The 18,237-nt window shown below is 38.5% G+C and overlaps 2 protein-coding genes across 2 annotated transcripts in view; one reads left to right on the top strand and one right to left on the bottom strand.

Annotated features, from left to right (window-relative positions):
• Nucleotides 1-10,394, bottom strand: part of itga3a (integrin, alpha 3a) — a 42,107-nt gene extending 31,713 nt beyond the window's left edge. Inside the window, 1 exon segment of the mRNA XM_056240616.1 lies at nt 10,051-10,394. Within this exon segment, the coding sequence (XP_056096591.1) occupies nt 10,051-10,241 (191 nt within the window). The 5' untranslated portion in view covers nt 10,242-10,394.
• Nucleotides 10,395-13,081: 2,687 nt separating this feature from the next.
• LOC130075854 (sterile alpha motif domain-containing protein 3-like) lies at nt 13,082-17,939 on the top strand. The gene is made up of 6 exons (XM_056240636.1): nt 13,082-13,144; nt 15,307-16,095; nt 16,245-16,394; nt 16,730-16,891; nt 16,977-17,066; nt 17,608-17,939. The coding sequence occupies exons 1-6, from the start codon at nt 13,082-13,084 to the stop codon at nt 17,935-17,937; spliced, it is 1,584 nt and encodes a 527-aa protein (XP_056096611.1). The 3' UTR covers nt 17,938-17,939.
• The last annotated feature ends 298 nt before the right edge of the window (nt 17,940-18,237 follow it).

Raw genomic sequence — 18,237 nt, 5'->3', positions numbered from 1 at the left:
CATCCCTCCCTCTCCCTTTGGGCCTAATTTCATTTGGACCCCCACTAACATCCCCCTCAAAACCACCACCACCAACCACAATCAGCTTGCTGCTCCGCCTCATTCCTGTCATGTGACTCCAAATCTGCTTTCAGCAAGGACAAGACAGGAAATGAGAAAGTCAAGAGAAGGTGAATGAGCAAGAAAGAATGTCAGATTCTTCCTCGTCGCTGCATGTTCACCACAACAGAACCTTTTAATGAGCGCTGTTGCTCATCTCATATACAAAAAGGGCGTTTACTTAAAGTCTTAAAGGAGCGGATGCAACAAAATGGTCTGTTCAAGTGTCAGAGAGAGTGTGGAATTAAAAACTAAATTATAAGAGGTTTTCGTGTAAATGATAGTTCACCCAAAAACAACAATTCTGTCATCATTTGCTCATGTCACTCCAAACCTTAATGGCTTTCTTTCTTCTGTGGAATATAAACGAAGATATTACGAGAAAAGTCTCAGTGATCTTTTTTTTTGTCCATTCAATGGAAGTCAAAGGTAACCAAAACTGTTTGGTTACTAACAGTCTTCTAAATATCTTCTTTTGTGTTTTGCAGAAGAAAGGAAGTCATACAGGTTTGGAATCACCTGAGAGTAAACAATGACAGAATGTTCATTTTCGGGAGAAATATTACTTTAACCCTTTAACATACTGGCTAGAAATCAGTCATCTATAAGCATTACCATTTAACCTAAACATATACTGGTCATACACAGTTCAAAGGTGACAGATTATTTTACTCCAATGTGCGATAAATGTCTAGCCTGGGAAAACCCAGACAACTTCCGGCAAATTTAGATTTGCTCTGAAAGTTAGTCTGGCAAAGAGCTCATTCAAGCCCATTTCCAATCCGTCGAAATCGAGGCACCAATCAGAAACGTTGGGGCGGGCTTTACACGATGACGACAGCGCTGGGATTTTGAAGCAGATTTTGTAGCCTACATTACAAAGATGGATGCCGCCGTCGAACATCACTTGTTCGGATCAGCTATCGCGTCGGTTTTAAGTGATTTGAACGTTTCCTTTTTGTTAAAAACCGAGCAAAGATCAACACTCGGAGATGTTTCCGCCGCTCTGCATACGTCATCTCCTTCATCGCTCTGATTGGTTTTAGGTCTATCCGCGACGTCCGTTGGTGACGCCCCTCTGGAAATGATTTGTCTATGACGCTTTGCCAGACCATAACTCAGTTACAACTGAGAATGGTCTGGTTTTAACCAGGCTAATAAATGTCTGATTTCTAACACAAAACTACTGCAGAGAGGTTTCCTGCAGTTTGTTCAGTGAATCATGCCACCAGTGCAGTACAGCCCGTTTATCCTTAAACAGATACCAGTCACATGACATGGGTTTTACCACTACAATCATCTACAGATCTGGTGGTAAGCAGCACATACCTCAGAGGCAAGTTTATAAACCATAAGATAGTTGAGGAGATTGCATTCACTGGTGCTTCATTTTATCGAAGCTGCTCAGTTTGAGAACATAATGACTCAACCTGAATAGATTAATTTAATCTTTTCCACAGCATTAGTCTTCATTTTGATTTTCTGTCAAGATGGAAACATCATTCGGTGAACAGCAAATAACACAGATTACACTTTTATTTTTGGTCTAGTGAATCTTTTGAAGATATATGCCATCTGGAATTTTCCTTTAGAAGTTTAGAGGTTAGAACATTTTAATAGAATGACTCTTTTACATTTTAAAAAACTCATACTGTATATATATATATATATATATATATATATATATATATATATATATATATATATATATATATATATGCCTCTTTTTGATTTAAATTAGATATTGAAAGTTTTTGGCTTGAGAAAAAACAGCTATGAGTCAGATGAGATCACATGGAACACAACTTCCCACCTGCAGAAGAAGAAGGTGTGTCTGCTTCAGCGGTTTCACTGAATGAATTTTAGGGCCAGAGTTCACATGTTGTACCTTTGTTTAATGTGTGTGTCTATAAATACACACACACACACACACACACACACACACACACACACACACACACACACACACACACACACACACACAAAAGGTCCTGTTCTAAAAGCCTGACCTCTCAGTAAATAGTCCTTACAGAAAAAGGTCCCTTTCTCAGTGGCCATGCTCAGTGTTTGAGACTGTCTGGCCATGAACAAAGAACTTGATTAGGACAGAAAAACTTTCTGGCTGTGTTGCACACATTCAAGGTCAGGCAGGTGAAATGCATGTCCCTAATCGCCTACATATAGCGATGAATGAGATGAATGTGAAAGCAACCAAAAATTGTACAAAGTAGTGCAGTAAATGACATGTACAGTAAGAGAGCTCAATTCAAAAAGAGATCAAATGCAAAGACAATTATTTTACAAAAGATTTCTATTTCAAATAATTTCTGTTCTTTTGATCTTTCTATTCATCAAAGAATCCTGAAAAAAAGGTATCATGGTTTCCACAAAAATATTAAGCGGTACAACTGATAATAACATTGATAATAAATAAGAAATGCTTCTTGAGCAGCAAATCAGCATATTAGACTGATTTCTGAAGGATCATGTGACACTGAAAACTGTAATGATGCTGGAAAATTAATCTTTGACGTCACATGAATAAATTACATTTTAAAATATATTAAAATAGAAAAGTTTTTTTTAAATAGTAATAATATTACACAATATTAATATTTTTTACTGTATTTTTAATACAGCCTCTAAGTCCGTCTAACGTTTTTCTTTAATATTAACATTTTTATCAGGCTCCTATGTTTAGGTTTCTACCCAAGTACCAACATTTCTGAATGGGCTGAGGCTGGGATTTAGAGAGTTTGAAGTGAAAGTATTTGATGAACGTATAACTATGTGCGGAGAGCATTCACTCAATATTATTATCTCATTTTTGACACATGTGGCTTTTAGAGGCTTTTGCATCGGAGGTCTTCATATCTAATCCTAAAACCCATGATGCTCCACAAGCACAGCAAGTCATTCTCCCTCCCTTCCAGCCCAGAGGCGAGACAAACCTAGCTACTCTACTTCAGCTGCAGGGCTCCAGACTAACTTTTCCACTGGTTGCACTGGTGCTACCAAATTTCTCAGTTGGTCGCACCAGCATATGATTTGGTCGCACTTTTTTTTTTTTTTTTTTGCTACATGCCATGGGATTAATCAATGCATTCTGATGAATAGTGGTCTTAATCTACATACCATAGTTTTGCACTGATGTAAAAAGACTGACAGTGACACAAGACCTCATGTTAGCAAAATGTTTTAATCTTTTAAAGGACAAGTTCGGTATTTTACTCTTAAAGCCCTGTTTTAAGATCGTTTCTGATGAAATAGAACGGTTAAGATTAAAATTTGGACACAGGCTGCTGTCCCGAGAATTTTCGGTTTCTGTGGAAAAATAGACTCGGTGTGTAAACGATCTCTACACTGCTACGCACCGCTCCTGGAACAGATGCAGTGTGAAAATACTGTCACGGTGTCAGGCTACACAAATATTGATCTTGACATTGTTAGCCTCTTGTCTTTTTTACATGTCGTACACTGTACATTTAACTTACACTTATTATGACTTAATTCCTAATTGGCGCGTTTCACCATCCGTGTGCAATGCACGTGACGTGTAGGCTACGTTCGTTAAAGGTGGGGTATGTGATTTTCTTTTTTGACCATTTTTTCAAAATCACTTGAACCACTTACAGCCACTGAGTTAGAAGCACTGAAATGAAAATGAAATAATTTAATCATCCGTGGAACGGGCAGGACTCGAAAAACTCCAGCCAATCATTTCCAAGACCACCTAGAATCATTGGACAGTAAGTGCGTCAATCAAACGGTCGTACCATACCCCCATCCCCCTCGCACGCGTGTCCCCTTCGTGCGCATACTCAAAGCTTGTGACCCAGTCACAGTAAGTGCAAGTCGCCCCGGTACAGAGAGAGAGTAATGGTGTGTTCACGTGCTATGGTAATTATGGTAAATACCAAAAGCCGACATGGAAAATTCACATGAACACCCCCTCATGTGGTATTTTCCACCGGGCAGCTCGTAGAATATTTTGATGCACGAGTTGCCGAGATGAGATAACCTTTGACCTTTTCAAAATGGTGGAGAGCAACGCGAGAGTCGTGAATGGTAAAAATATGTACTATTCATGATCTAGAAAATATACAGCATATTATTTACCGTTTGAGTTTTGATAAATCATTTTCTTGCTGTAGCAGATGACTTAAGCAATCTAAAATAGTTTTAGCTAAATAACAGGTCTGGATCTCCATCTTTTTACCACATTACGACAACAAAAGCACTTGAACGCAACACACTGGTAAATACCAGTACACAAGTGGAAAATATCATATTTTCCATAGCATGTGAACGCACCATAAGTGCAAGTTGCTTCCGTTTGGAGAATGATTGCGCGTCCATGTTCTTCGAATGGGTGGAGTCAGGGCCAGCGTTGGAGGAAAGAAGGTAGGACCTTTTGAGTTGTGTATTTTCAAAATCTGCTGGCCGTTTTGCAAATCCCATACCCTACCTTTAATAAATAAATTGCAAGTGTCTTGCGGAAGAACATTGTAGCCGGAGCTACTTCTCTCCGTTGATGTCTATGGCGAGTCACGCAGGCACTGGGCAACTCCGCAGCCGTGCCGACCCCGGGATAAAATATTCAGAATATAAACACTTATTATAGGCGTACTGCAGTGATTTAGGATAAGTAAAAAAACACGGTTTGGAAAATGGATTCATGATGTACTACTGGTTCATTTTGAACATACGGACTGCAGCAGCTGCTGATACAATGGCGTTCTGTTGCGCATGCGTGAATTTAACTGAGTACATGACCATGCACTCGCACAAATGCAACCACATAAAATTTTAACTCGCACATTCTCAAAAAATGGTCGCAGTCTGGAACCCTGAACTGAAACTGTTATAAGATGTACTGCTAGACCACTCAATGATTTTAAAGTAGTGGTTGACAAAGTTTTCAGAACTCCTATCCTATTCAACTGATAACTCAATCACTATAATAACTTTAATACTCAATGTGACTTCACAGTTTTGTTGATTATTATGGGAGTGTTCAAGTCTTGTCATATGACTTACTTGTAGACATGGTGTAAGTCTAATGGGCATGCATGCTCGCAAACAACATTAGCAATAATTTAACACATTGTCAAGTTTTGCTATATGTAAAAGAGCACTAAATACCAATTCAGGCAAAGCTTTTAAATATCTGTTTAAGTGAGTTTGACCTATTTCACAGTATGGAATGGATAACAGACTTTCTGAGTCTGACACCTACAGCTGTGAACCGGATAACCACAGCTGCTAATGAAAGAAATACCAGACAACTTAAAACAGACAGGAAATCACACAGAAAGTTCACATCACAAAACAGCAGCATATGTTTGGCTTAAATTTAGAACTTTCAGGAAAAGTTGCAGTGTGCAGCAGTTTTCAATGGGGCAGAACACTGTGATTACAGATACATGAATTGAATAATTATACAACAGTTTGTTTTGCAGCCGTCTAATCTAAATGGCCAAGCAGCGCATCAGTGTGCTAGTGTGCACCAAAGGTGAGCAAACTGGAATGACCTAACAGATCTTTGAAATGTGACATCTTAGATCATTGTCTCGTCTGTTCTCCATTTAGCCAAGGCTGCAAAACCAACCCCGTTACAAATATGGTAGAACGATCACCTCTACTTCTCATTATACCAGATAACTTAGAAGAACTCTATGTTGCAAGTGCAACATAAACTATTGACTCTCTCTTTTCCAGCGCTTTAAACATGGTTGCTCCTTTGACATTAAAGAAGATTAAGGAAAATAGTCAGACGGCGTGGTATAACTAGCACACTCGAGCCCTCAAGAGCAGCCCGAAAACAAAGGAAGGAGCAGCTGGAAGGAAACAAAACTATAAGTATTTCGCATTTTGTGGAAGGAAAGTGTTATTGCATACAGAAAGGACTTAAAATCTGCTAGATCTGCTTTCAACTCTCTTAGAAGAGAACAAACACAACCCTAGGTATTTATTTGATACAGTGGCTAAATTAATGATTCAACTTCAGACATTTCCAAACAGCACAGCAGTTATGACATTAATGTCTTTACTTGCAAGATTAATTGATTGATTGATTGATTGATTGATTGATTGATTGATTGATATAGCTACAGATAACAATCTCACATTTCTATAATTCACATCTGTTAAAGGATTGTTAGGCTGCATAAATTAGGTCAACTAGAACTGGGAACACTTCCCGTAACACCAAATGTACTTGTTACATCGTAAGAAGAATGGCCTCTACGCTAATATTAGTGAGGTTACCGTAGCCAGCCGGATCAGGGCCGTATACAGATCAGATGGTGGACCTGCACCTAGACACAAGCACAACGCAGCCCAGAAAGTCAACAGAGACCATGTCTACTAAACAATCCCCTGTGAAGGCCTCGTCGACACAACAACCATATGAACAGATCCTCACCAAAGACCACAAGAACCAGACAGGTCCTCTGCACAGACCCTATGGCCAGCTTCGGCTCCATACCGGCATGATGAATCTGATCTTCAAAGCAAAAGGAACTGGATGAATATTTGAATGCTACCTCTCCCGATCTGCATTCTGACTTGTGATGCAGCCTGAATCATAATCACGCTGTGTTCATTCGTTGACCAGAGGAGAACTGCCCAGAGGAGAACTGCAATGTTATTTCCTCAACACCATGTTTCAAATATGTATATATAGCCATTGCTCAAGCCTGCACTCTTGACCAACTAGATCAAGCCATTTTCAAAGTCATCCTGGGAGACTAACAGATTAAACAAAGAAAGCATGTAAAGTAATTTTGTAATATTTTATGTAATTTTACTCTACCATTTACCCACAGTGACCTTGCTATGCATCTTCTGTCAGGATTGAGTCATCCATCATTCGCACAACTGAGGTCCATAGGCTGAACAACTGGAGCAAATGCTTAAAGCTTACATGGTAGCTTCAAGCATTTGCTGCAGTTGTTCAGCCTATAGCTGGACCTCAGTGCGAATTTTAGCTTGTTATTTCCCAGAGAAGTTAAACATGATGAGTTGTGGTCTGTGGTCATGAAGATCTGAGAACGAGCAGCGCTAAAGCAGTTCAGCTGCTCTAAAGCCGTCACATGAAGGAAACAGGTTATTAGTCTATGAGAGTGCATGAGACAAATGACCAAAGATCAGGCCACAGGAAGACAGAACACACAGGACGTCCTTGTGTGTCACTGAGCCAGTCCTTTATGTATTCGACAAGATGATGAATGTCTAGCCAGTCCAATTAATATCATCGCGACTATCTCAGTTCTCAAATTGTCCTTTGTCAGTGCAGATAAGATCAGGAGGACAGTTCTGAACAGTGTATGCGTACATAAATCATAAACCGGGACAGGGAAGTATTTTCTCAATATGTGAAAGCAAACACCTCCAAATTACGAATTAAAATCCTAACCCTAGTACAAAAACACAGAATGTTTCCACAACAATTTAAGAGCTTTCTTCTCAATTTAAAATTAGCTCCAACCCTGAAGAGGCAGAGTAGCAGACAAATGCAGTCCTCTTCCTTTGAGGTTCAATGACAGGTAATCAGGAAGTCACCAGACATTTTATTCAGCAACACAGACAGCTTCACATTAGCTTGGGATGACTCCTCTAGGACAATGACAAGGGCAGAGACAAACACTGAATCTTTTTTTCCTTTGAACATTAGTCGCACTAGTACATATGACAAACAGCAAACATTTACACCACACTGCTTTTGAGAGTAAAACATTCAGGAATAGGGAAGGAAATGAGCCAGTTCAGACATCACTACTCTCTTGTGGTAGTTTCTTACATCTGTTAACAATGAAGAGACATGTCTTGTGATTTATTTAGTCTGCTTTACTTCATTCTATGTAAGTCGTGTGTCCTACTTGCAGTCGAATCAAAACATTATAAAATTAAATCAGACAATTTGATTATCTCTATTGTGCTTGCAGAAATCACACCCATATAACGTGAGGCATGTTTTAAGATTGGATAGCTTTGTGGTTTCATTTTGTGTATTGGCCTTTATATATAAGAATCTTTAATGCGTTGTGGTTTTCAACATTGTGGCTCCTTCATATGCTGATGACTAAATTGAAAAGTCAGGGTATTCTGTTATAGCCACCATACTGTATATATCTGTCAGCAATTAACATGCTTCAGAAATACCTCTGTTTCAAATAAAAGCCACAAAGCGCCAAAGTATTTCGCCTGAGCCACAAATTGTTATTTTGCTCTGTTATGGTCACATTTATTGTTTATATGCTCAAATGCTGTCTTTCTTTTTCATTTTTTTCAATTGGGCTGTATGTTACGAAGGGCATTATATCCGATCGTAAAAACAGCCTGTGTGAGTCAATTCAGTAACACGGCTGGCTTTCACTGTGGAATTATTATTTCCTGGGGGATATAGCATTGTGTACAAACCTGCACTTACTCACATTTTCTGCAAAGGTGGTGGTTTTCTACTCCTCCCACCAAGCATCTTTAGCAAAAATGTTATGTCACACTATAAAATTAATTTATAGCTGTTAGACTGCAGATAATATGATATTGTTGTTGAGTTCAGTCTTCTTGCATGCTAACTCACTGTACTGCCTTATGAGGCTGGCAATACAGCACTCATAATCTCCCATTCATTTAGAGAGAATCATAAATAAGTGAACTACAAAGCAAAATCTACTGCTTCAGTCATCAGAAAATGGGTCTCAGAGGAACTTACCGACAACTGTAAATGATCAGCTGGTTATATATTTGACTACAGCAGGGGGTAAATGGTCAATGTGTACAACTCAGAAGGCCTTAACTAACATCTAGTTATTTTGTTCATTTTCATTTATTCAGTTATTATGCGCATTTCACAGATGTTATTCCTGACCTTTTGGCCAGCAGTATCCATCAGGACTTTCATTCATCACTACATTTTCAGTATCCAATCTCAAACTAAGTGTTGTCAAAACTAAATATTTAAGCTACAGTTTTTCAGAACAAAGGCGGCAAAGTTTGTTGTAGCAACTATAACGGCTATAAAACATTAGACAAGCAGGTGCATGGCCTGCCAAGCCCCTGCAAGTCACGGTATGTCTCATATCCTCTTGTGAAATGGAGCTTTCGTGTTAATCATTTACCTGAGTTAATCGAGTTAATTCAATGGCACAAAAACTGAAACTAGAAGATTCATTCAGACATGGACAATGTCACACATAACGTTTTTTCATCTTCATATCATCAAGTCAAAACAGAAAAGAATGTAGTTTGCACACTGCAGTAATAAGATGCAATATTTACATTAAGGATATATTTTTAATTAGTTTTGTTGGTGCAACAATTACACCACTTATATTGTTAAACATTATTAAAATGACTTTTAAAGGAATAGTTCACCCAAAAATAAAAATTCTGTCAACATTTACTCACTCTCAAGTTGTTCCAAACCTGTATGCATTTCTTTCTTATAACATATATTTTGAAGAATTTGGTTAACCCAACAGTTGATGGACATTGTCTTCCATAGTGTGAAAAAAAATACTGTGGAAGTCAATGGGATAGTCAATGGGAAGTCAGGTAACTGTTTAGTTTCCGACATTCTTCAAAATATCTTCTTTTGTGTTCTGCATTTGGAACAACTTGAGGGTGAGTAAATGATGACAGAATATTTTTAATATTGGGTGAACTATTCCTTTAATTAAAAAAATGGAAAACATGATCATCATATAAAAAAATATATCATACATTCAGGTAATGTTTCGTATCGCATTTGTAATGTATTCGTGCATAACTAAATAAATCTGTGAAAAAATAGGCGTGATTGACCTACATAAAAATAACTTATTTATAAAACAACGTTAATGCAGTGATCAAACGCTCAACAGGTGCACATTCGTGAGAAGATCTTGTCCTTCTTATGACATTTGACATGAGGTCAGCTAATTTACATTGAAATAATATACTTACAGGTGTCTCTTCTCTCCTACGACCTGCTCGTGAAGTGCAACAGAAAGTCCAAACAAACTGCCTGCGTTTCCCTCTTTGACGACTGCAAACCTCACATCCAAGTTAAACGTTTGACAGCAACGAGCGGCGCTCAACACGAAAACCAAGACAATCGTGTTTTTACTGAGCCCGTGGCAGTAAAATACATTCATTTTTTTTTTCTAATAGTCTCTGCGAAGTTTTTGTTGGGCGAGACAGAAACAGAGAGCGGAGAAAGATGAGTCTATCAGGGTCTGAACAGGAGCGGATTTGTCAGACGCTGTGCACTTATTGTTCATATTCGTCATTCTTCCGGGATGTTGAAAACGTGACTGGAGGGCATTGAAATAATATAGAGCGCGCGGCCGCGGACACCTTGATAGAAGACGAACTTGCACAGACTACACTCACAGTTGCAATCTGTTGTAGCTAATGTCTAGAAAGGGGCTTTTCAAACTATAAACGATAAACAAACTGATAAATAGCCTACTAAACAAATAGCCTACTTAAACCAAAATAAATTATTAATCTATTTTACTGAAAAAAAATAGCTTTAAGTTGATAGTATCTTTATATGTAGCCTATAAACCAGAAAGGAAACATAATTCATTTTCTATGTATCTTTTTACAAAAAAATAAATCTTGAAAATATCTGCATTGCAAGGACGAAGAGAAAACATTTTTACAAGACTGCAGAAATTATTAATTTAAATGTTAAAAACTAGGACTGACAATATAATAAAATAATAGTGATTCATCTTATGATTTCCATTTTTAGAAAGCAGAATGAAACAATAAAAAGGTGAAGTTAAAGTTAAATTTAAATTTACAGTCAATGTTCAAAATCTTTGACACTTTTTTCCTTTAAAATTTTCCACCGATTCTGAAATACTAATGGAACTTATAGGCTATTTCTCAAAGGGCATAGTCACCAATTTCACATCATCATTATTTAAATTATGTTTAATCTTAAAGGTACAGTAAGTGATTTCTGAGAAACACTGTTGATATTTGAAATCAACGCAAACAAACACACCCCCTCCTTCATTGCTCCACCCCAAAATGCACGAACATGCAATAAGAGTGGATGGCTGTTTCTGAAATCTCTTACTCTCTTAAATAGGTACTTATTTTGAATAAGAAATTACTTCACAACTGTTAAAAAAGTATGTTCTATATGAATGTGTGTAGTGAATGTAATCCAGACATACTACATTCGCCATGTTGCCCTTATCACGTGACCTTCCAGCGTCAGTTGTGTCGCGTCAACACCATTGACAAATCCTCCCCCGTGGCCTCATGGGATAGTAAAGTGTCCATCAATGCACACTTCAGAAACCTCCGGGTACTTTTTGCCTAGGCTATCTTTAATGAGTACTGTGAATTCTGACATACTTATTTTGTCACATGTATATGGCCTAAGTTGCATCCCAAATGATGCACTTCATACACTATGTACGTATGCACTATGTAGGCTACTCATTCGTGTAGTTTATGAATTTTATAGGGTTATTTTGTTAATTATTGTCAAAATCTGAAAGCCCCTCCTCTCCGCTACGTAATTAAAGCTGCAAGCCTGCGACAGTTTCATGAAGTGTCCAGCATTCCACACTGAGTTTAACTGCGTTACAATGTGCCCCTATTAGAACTATGCTATTCTATTCTATACTTTTATGAATTCTATTGAGAAAACATGAGAAAAAGGTGAATAACGACTGAGAGTCAATGTTCAGAAATTATTAATTATTATTATGGTTTGAAATATGTTGTATAGCTGTGTTTTCCGGTGTGTTCGTTGTCAAACTCAAAAATGACTTTATTTTTAATTATAACAAAATGCCATTATTTTATATGAAAAACTATGTCAAATGAAAATTGTATTTTATTGAGAAAATATTTTAGTTTGTCTTGTATATCTTTTTTATTAGATCAGCATTTTAAGCTGTCATATGGTCATGTTACAATATGCCCCTCACATGTTACAATGGGGCACGTTGTCACATTTCACTTCCATTCTTCCGGGGTATATCAAGAAAAAAAGTATACACTGTATTAATAAAACAAAACCACATAATTGTACTAGACGTGTGAAATTAATGTGGGAAAAAATAAATACTCTGAACTCTAGGTTTACACAAACTGAGAAAGTCAAAAAGCATTAGGTTGTGCCCCGCTTTCCCCTAGGCCTACGCGAATTTGGATGCACCTGGGCCTACTGTTTTTTGCCTACTAGCTATAGTAAGTATGCGATTTTGGATGCATCAGATGTCTTTTTAAGTGTGTTCGACTTGAAGCGGCGCTGCGCAGACCGATCTGTGTATAACATCAAAGTAGCATATGCTGCGAGAGCGATTAGAGAGCAGACTGCTCCGTATGCTTTCGAATCGAATTTTTAGTTTTTTGCTGTAATTATTTGCAATGTTTTATAATTTAACATTAAGTGCTCATGTTTTAGACCATTCATCTGTTAACCTCACTAAAATGTCCTAACATATCACCATGTCAACAAGCAGTAATTAGACTTAGTGGGATTATTCTTTCTTGTTAGGTGTCCTCAGGATACACAGTCAGTGATTAGAATCAGAACATGCCGTGTAAAGGCTGCTTGATTTACTCACTTGTCTCAAAATGCAAGATCACGTAGCAGTTGCAAAACTTTTTTTTCCCTTTTTTTTTTTTTTTTTTTTTAAGTATGCCAGAATGCTCTGCACATAATTGAATACCTGTATTATTTTGTCATGCATGCTAATTATCAGACTCTCTTGGAGCTCCACCTGTGATAGAGTTGCACTCTTGTGATAATTAATTTCGGCGGATGACCCCTAATTGCTAATTTATCAAGAAAAGGGTGAATGTTTGTTGCAAAGTGAGCACTGAAGATAGCAATGCAACGTTTGCTCCTGTTCATTTGTTTTTAATTCACTTTGCACTTTTTTGCACGATGCAATCCAGAAAAACAACATTCACGAGTTCACACTTACATAGAGTGGATAAGATTTAATGCGTATTTGGCATGCTGTCCGGGGGGAAGGCTCCGAGCTCGGCGTTTGGCCCGAACCCAGAGTACTCCCCCCATGTAAGTGTTTAGGACTGGAAAGGGCGGTGGAGGGGTACTGCTAAACTGTCAATGGAGTGAGGTGAGATTGCTGAATCTATATACACCTCTTATCATTGATTGCTGAGTGCACTCCACTCGTGTTAATTAACTGAACGTGCTCCTCCCGAAACTTGTTAATAAAACATCATGGTTTGGTAGACTTCTCTGTACTGAATCCAGTGTGGCCAGCCACCTTCTTGCTCGGTTTCCATATTTCCTTGGCTCCACGCACCTGAAGAAAAATGTTGTTTTTTTGTGTGTGTGTGTCAATTTAGAGCGCAACAAGTTCTTCTAATTTGCTTAAATATGGTAGACATCAAATTGCATAAGCAATGGCCTCAAGATAAAAGTAAAATATGACATTCTCAAAAATGTTTGATAAATGTGTCTGAACATTTCTTAAATGACAGTAAAATTAAACTTTGCCATGGCTTATTCTACTCTCAGTGTGTTAACATTTCAACATTCTGGAATGAGGCAAAAAATCCAATGGTGCAACTTGAGTGTAATGATAAAGGAAACTATGCTGATAATCTGTGGTAAAATGCAGGCAGAGCTCACTGTAAAAAATGATCTGCTGAAAAAGTTATGATAACTTGTATATGTCATTCACTCAGACATAAAATAATGTGTTATGAAATTTCAACTCAATTGTTTGAGTTTTCAATTTTCCAATTTAAGTTCATAAGTTACTTCAATGAATCACACATTCCAGGTGCCTGAATTAACTTGCCATTTTAAATTGAGTGGGGTACAAGTCTTAGGCGTGTTGCAGATTGAGTGGAGGACAGCTCTTTGCGCATGTGCGGGGGAGGGGGGGAGACTACCGACGAAGCCACGAGACGAACTAGTTTACGCGCCATCAAGCAACAGTCAAGCAATCAAACTTCAATCGCCCGGGTGCCTGTCAGACAAGACGAATCGGATTGGCGTGAACAAGGTCGCTATTGGTAAGTGTTCATGTTTTGTATATTAATAATGTGAGTTGATGAAGCCAATAACGTGATTAACGTTAGTTAGCTTTTGATATGTGCAACAACTGTGATGTCATTTAAGCGAGGCACATTTCAGCGACCGTAACGTTAGTTCGAACACGTTTGCTGGCAGTCTTTTCGTTCAGTCAGAGACGGTTGATAAAGCTTTATCTGAGACGATACCAGTTTTCATTGTAAACTTTGTAAAACGTTGTAGAAAACGCCATTTCTGATATTGCGTATGTCAAGGCCAAATACACTAACGTTAACGTTACCGTTCAAAAGTTTGGGGTCAGTCAGATGTTGTATCATGTTTTTAAAAGAAGTATCTCCTGCTCACCAAGGCTGCATTTATTTGATTAAATTAAAAATACAAACAAACACAGTCATATTGTGAAATATTATTCCAATTTAAAACAGCTGTTTTCTATTTTAATATATTTTAAACTGTAATTTATTCCTGTGATCAAAGCTAAATTTTCAGCATCATTAACAGTTACTCCAGTCTTCAGTGTTACGTGATCCTTCAGAAATCAGTATAATATGAGGATTTGATGCTCAAGAAACATTAATTATTATTATCAATGTTGAAAACAGTTGTGTGCAATTTTTTTTCTTCAAAATTCTTTGATGAATAGAGTTAAAAAGAACAGCATTTATCTGAAATCTAAAGCTTTTGTAACATTAAACACTAACGTTCAAAAGTTTGGGGTCAGTAATAATTTTTATTTTATTTTTGGGGGAAAGAAATAAAATAAGTCAATACTTTTATTCATCAAGGATGAGTTAAACTGATCAAAAGTCACAGTAAAGACATGTATAATGTAAGAAAATATTCCATTTTAAATGCTGTTCTTTTGAACTTTCTATTCATCAAAGAATTTTGAAAAAAAAATTGTACACAACTGTTTTCAACTTTGATAATAATAAAGAATATTTCTTGAGCATTAAATCCTCACCTTATACTGATTTCTGAAGGATCATGTGACACTGAAGACTGGAGTAATGATGCTGAAAATTTAGCTTTGATCACAGAAATAAATTACAGTTTAAAATATATTGAAATAGAAAACAGCTGTTTTAAATTTGAATAATATTTCACAATATTACTGTTTTTGTTTGTATTTTTACAACATTTTTTAAACATTTTTTCTTCTCCAATTTCAGGCCGAAGTGATCCACGATGCTGCTGCGAGTTGTCCTCTCCGAGATGGATATCAGGCACCTTTCCATCGAAATCACCCCCCTAGTGTTGATGCACTGTGCCAGGTGTTGCGTGCAAACCTTGGCCTGAGAGGTGGATTTATTTTACAATTTGAGGACCCTGCGTTCAAGGATCAGCTGACCAATTTGACCGACATCCGAGACCTTCCTGAGGAGAGAGCAACATTGAAAGTGTTGTTCACAACTGACGCAGCTTGCTCGGATTCCACATTGGATACAGCCAGCCTTCCATCTCTCAGTAGTGGGGAATCTGACTCCCAGCACTGGCCTGAGCCCTTCCCGATTCCAGAGTTCTCACATGATGTTGAACTCACGCTGCAAGAAGCAAATGGAAGATATGCAAAATATGGATCTGTGCTGATGATTCCTAAAGGTATGAAAACTGATATCCTGGACACACTTGCAGACAGCATGTCAAAGATTAGTCCTTATCCTGAGAGGCAACACTATGAGAATGTTGCCAAAGCGCTTGTGGAGAAGCATCCCAGTCTAAAAGAGCCAGGGTGTGGAAAGGGTTGGTACGGCTGGTTCCACAGCCTGAAGTTTAAGCTCGGAAACTATCGACAGAAGTTAAGTGCAGCTGGATGCCCAGAGGTGAGGGTCAACAAAAGAAAAGAAGAAGCCAAGGGACCACGTATGAAGAAGTCAAAGAAGGGCGAGGTCCACTACTGTCCAGATCCCCCTGAAGGACTGAGTGATGAAGACATGGAAGAAAAGCGGAGGATGATGGAGGTACATCATACACACACATGCACATCATACTGCATACTGCATACACACCTGCCTATATAATACTAACTACCTACACTTTGCTTTTGTGTCTGTGTTGCCTAATATTTTGTCTTAGTATGTGTCCTTTGTGCTTGTGCAATCTAATTCAGGTGGAAGTGCTGAAAAAAGAACCAGATCACCAGCAGATAGATGAGCTGATGTCTGCCACGTTCTCCAAGCGCAGAAAGGAGATCGTAGGGCATCAACCTCTCATTGGGGATGTCATAGCTAGATGGCCGGCCATGTTCTGTGAGAGACAGGTATAACAATAGGCAACACTCAGCCTAAGATTAATCACTTAATCCAATGACTGGATATCAATGTATTAGCTTCCCTCAAGGAAGTACTAGAGAGATGTCTGATACTATACTGTAGTCTGTTCAGAATCAAAAGTTAAGCAGCTGCCTCAAAATTTCACGTTTTTTTTTTTTTTCTGAATGGTGGCGTGAATGTCCATACAGATAAGTGAGAGGATTGTGTTTAATATTACTGAGTGGATGAAAGCCTTTGACAACAGACAACCTTAGCTTACTAAATTGTGACTCTATGCTTTGAATTTTTTTTCTCTAATTTCTTAACTTTTTTGTCTCCTCAGGTTCGGGCAGAGTTCAAAAGAGTCGTAAGCACAGACCTTCTCGAGTCGTTCCTCGACGGACTTGATGAGCTGGCACCAAGACTGCTGGAAGTGTACGAAGCTGCGACAAAGTCGGCAAAGAAGCCTGCACTGAAAGCCATTTTGGACTGTCTGAAGAAAGACGTGAGTAGACAAGCTGAGAATTGTAAAATTGGGCACCAGATGTTTACAATAAAATCCCAACACTGCTTTTTTTTTTTTCTTGTAGGACACAAACGAAAGGAGAAGGACTGCTGCTCTGCTGGGTCTGCCACACTACCTAAGAGAAGAGCCATCAGACATCATCAGGATGTGTGACGTAAGACGTTTTTCTGTCATGCATAACAGCCCATATACAAACCCACCCACCCACCCACATATACACACCCACCCACCCACATATACACTTGCACGCACACACACACACACACACACATACACGCCCTTTAACACAGAGATTGGATTAGATACTCATGGGTGTTGATGGCAGCAAAATAGTGATGATGCAGGGAGGAGTGAGGGGCAGAATAGTGATGGGGTGGACGAGGGTTGGGTGGAATAGTGGTGATGGGAGGAGGGAGGGGTAGAACAATGTTGGGGAAGGAGAAAGGAGCGGTAGAATAGTGATGGGGAGAGGACCCAGTGCAACATACACTTCCCCAGATCTGAGAGGACACAAGTTTTCACCCTGGCAGTAACCTTCCAACATTGCACCTACAAACATGCACACTCACAACTGAAAGCCCAAGAAGACTATTTTATTAGCCTGAAAAGGTTTATGATTACTGAGACTTAAGTAGCTTTGCAGAGCATGTAATTCTTGACCCAAACATTCACACTATTTTTTTCTGCTTTTCAAGGCCCATGGTGAGACTCTTGCTGAAGCCATGGAGGGGATGCAACTTGGCCTGTTGATAGGCTATGAAGGTGACAACCAGGATCCCTTTCCACATGAGGTCTTCAATGTGGCTGTTGTGGTTGAGGGGACTGTTGTGCTTCACAACTTCAAGGATGTGCCATCGAGCTTTGCCATGCTTTTGGGGATCATCTACTGCGTGAACCTTGAGTATCCACGAGCCATGAAGTATCCCTTTGAGTTCCTTCAGAGGGTAGTGATGAAGATCAAACCAGATCAAGCCTCTGCCAGAGTCCACGGCATCCGAAACAAGCTCCTGAGGTATAATTTGTAAACCATGCCCCAACCGAGAATAGGTTTGGAAACAGGAGAGGAGCCCTGATTTTTTTTGTTGGACTTGATACATTTGCTTTTGTTGGAATGAATACATTTAAGGCTGAATATTGTTCAAATAATGGGGTCTAAGTATACTGTATTTAGGTTTCAAATATTTGAAAACAACCAGCTGCAGTCTGAAGTTTTAGTTTGTTTGTGTTTGGGGTTCAGGACAGCTTTTGGTACAAGTCAGCTGGATCTGTGAGATTAATGTTAAAGGATTAGTTCACTTTAAAAAAACTTTTGCTGATAATTTACT

The sequence above is a fragment of the Rhinichthys klamathensis genome, unplaced genomic scaffold (genome assembly GCF_029890125.1).
Source record: "Rhinichthys klamathensis goyatoka isolate OS25496 unplaced genomic scaffold, OSU_Roscu_1.1 h1tg000605l_1, whole genome shotgun sequence".
Classification (NCBI taxonomy): Eukaryota; Metazoa; Chordata; class Actinopteri; order Cypriniformes; family Leuciscidae; genus Rhinichthys; species Rhinichthys klamathensis.
This window is presented reverse-complemented; position numbering and strand designations above follow the sequence as displayed.

Excerpts from the sequence above, each read along its gene's own strand:
- LOC130075854 (XM_056240636.1), top strand. The coding sequence starts at position 13,082 with ATGCTGTCCGGGGGGAAGGCTCCGAGCTCGGCGTTTGGCCCGAACCCA. Across the intron at positions 13,145-15,306 it reads ACCCAGAGTACTCCCCCCAT|GCCGAAGTGATCCACGATGC; the intron begins GTAAGTGTTTAG and ends CTCCAATTTCAG. Across the intron at positions 16,395-16,729 it reads CCATGTTCTGTGAGAGACAG|GTTCGGGCAGAGTTCAAAAG; the intron begins GTATAACAATAG and ends TTGTCTCCTCAG.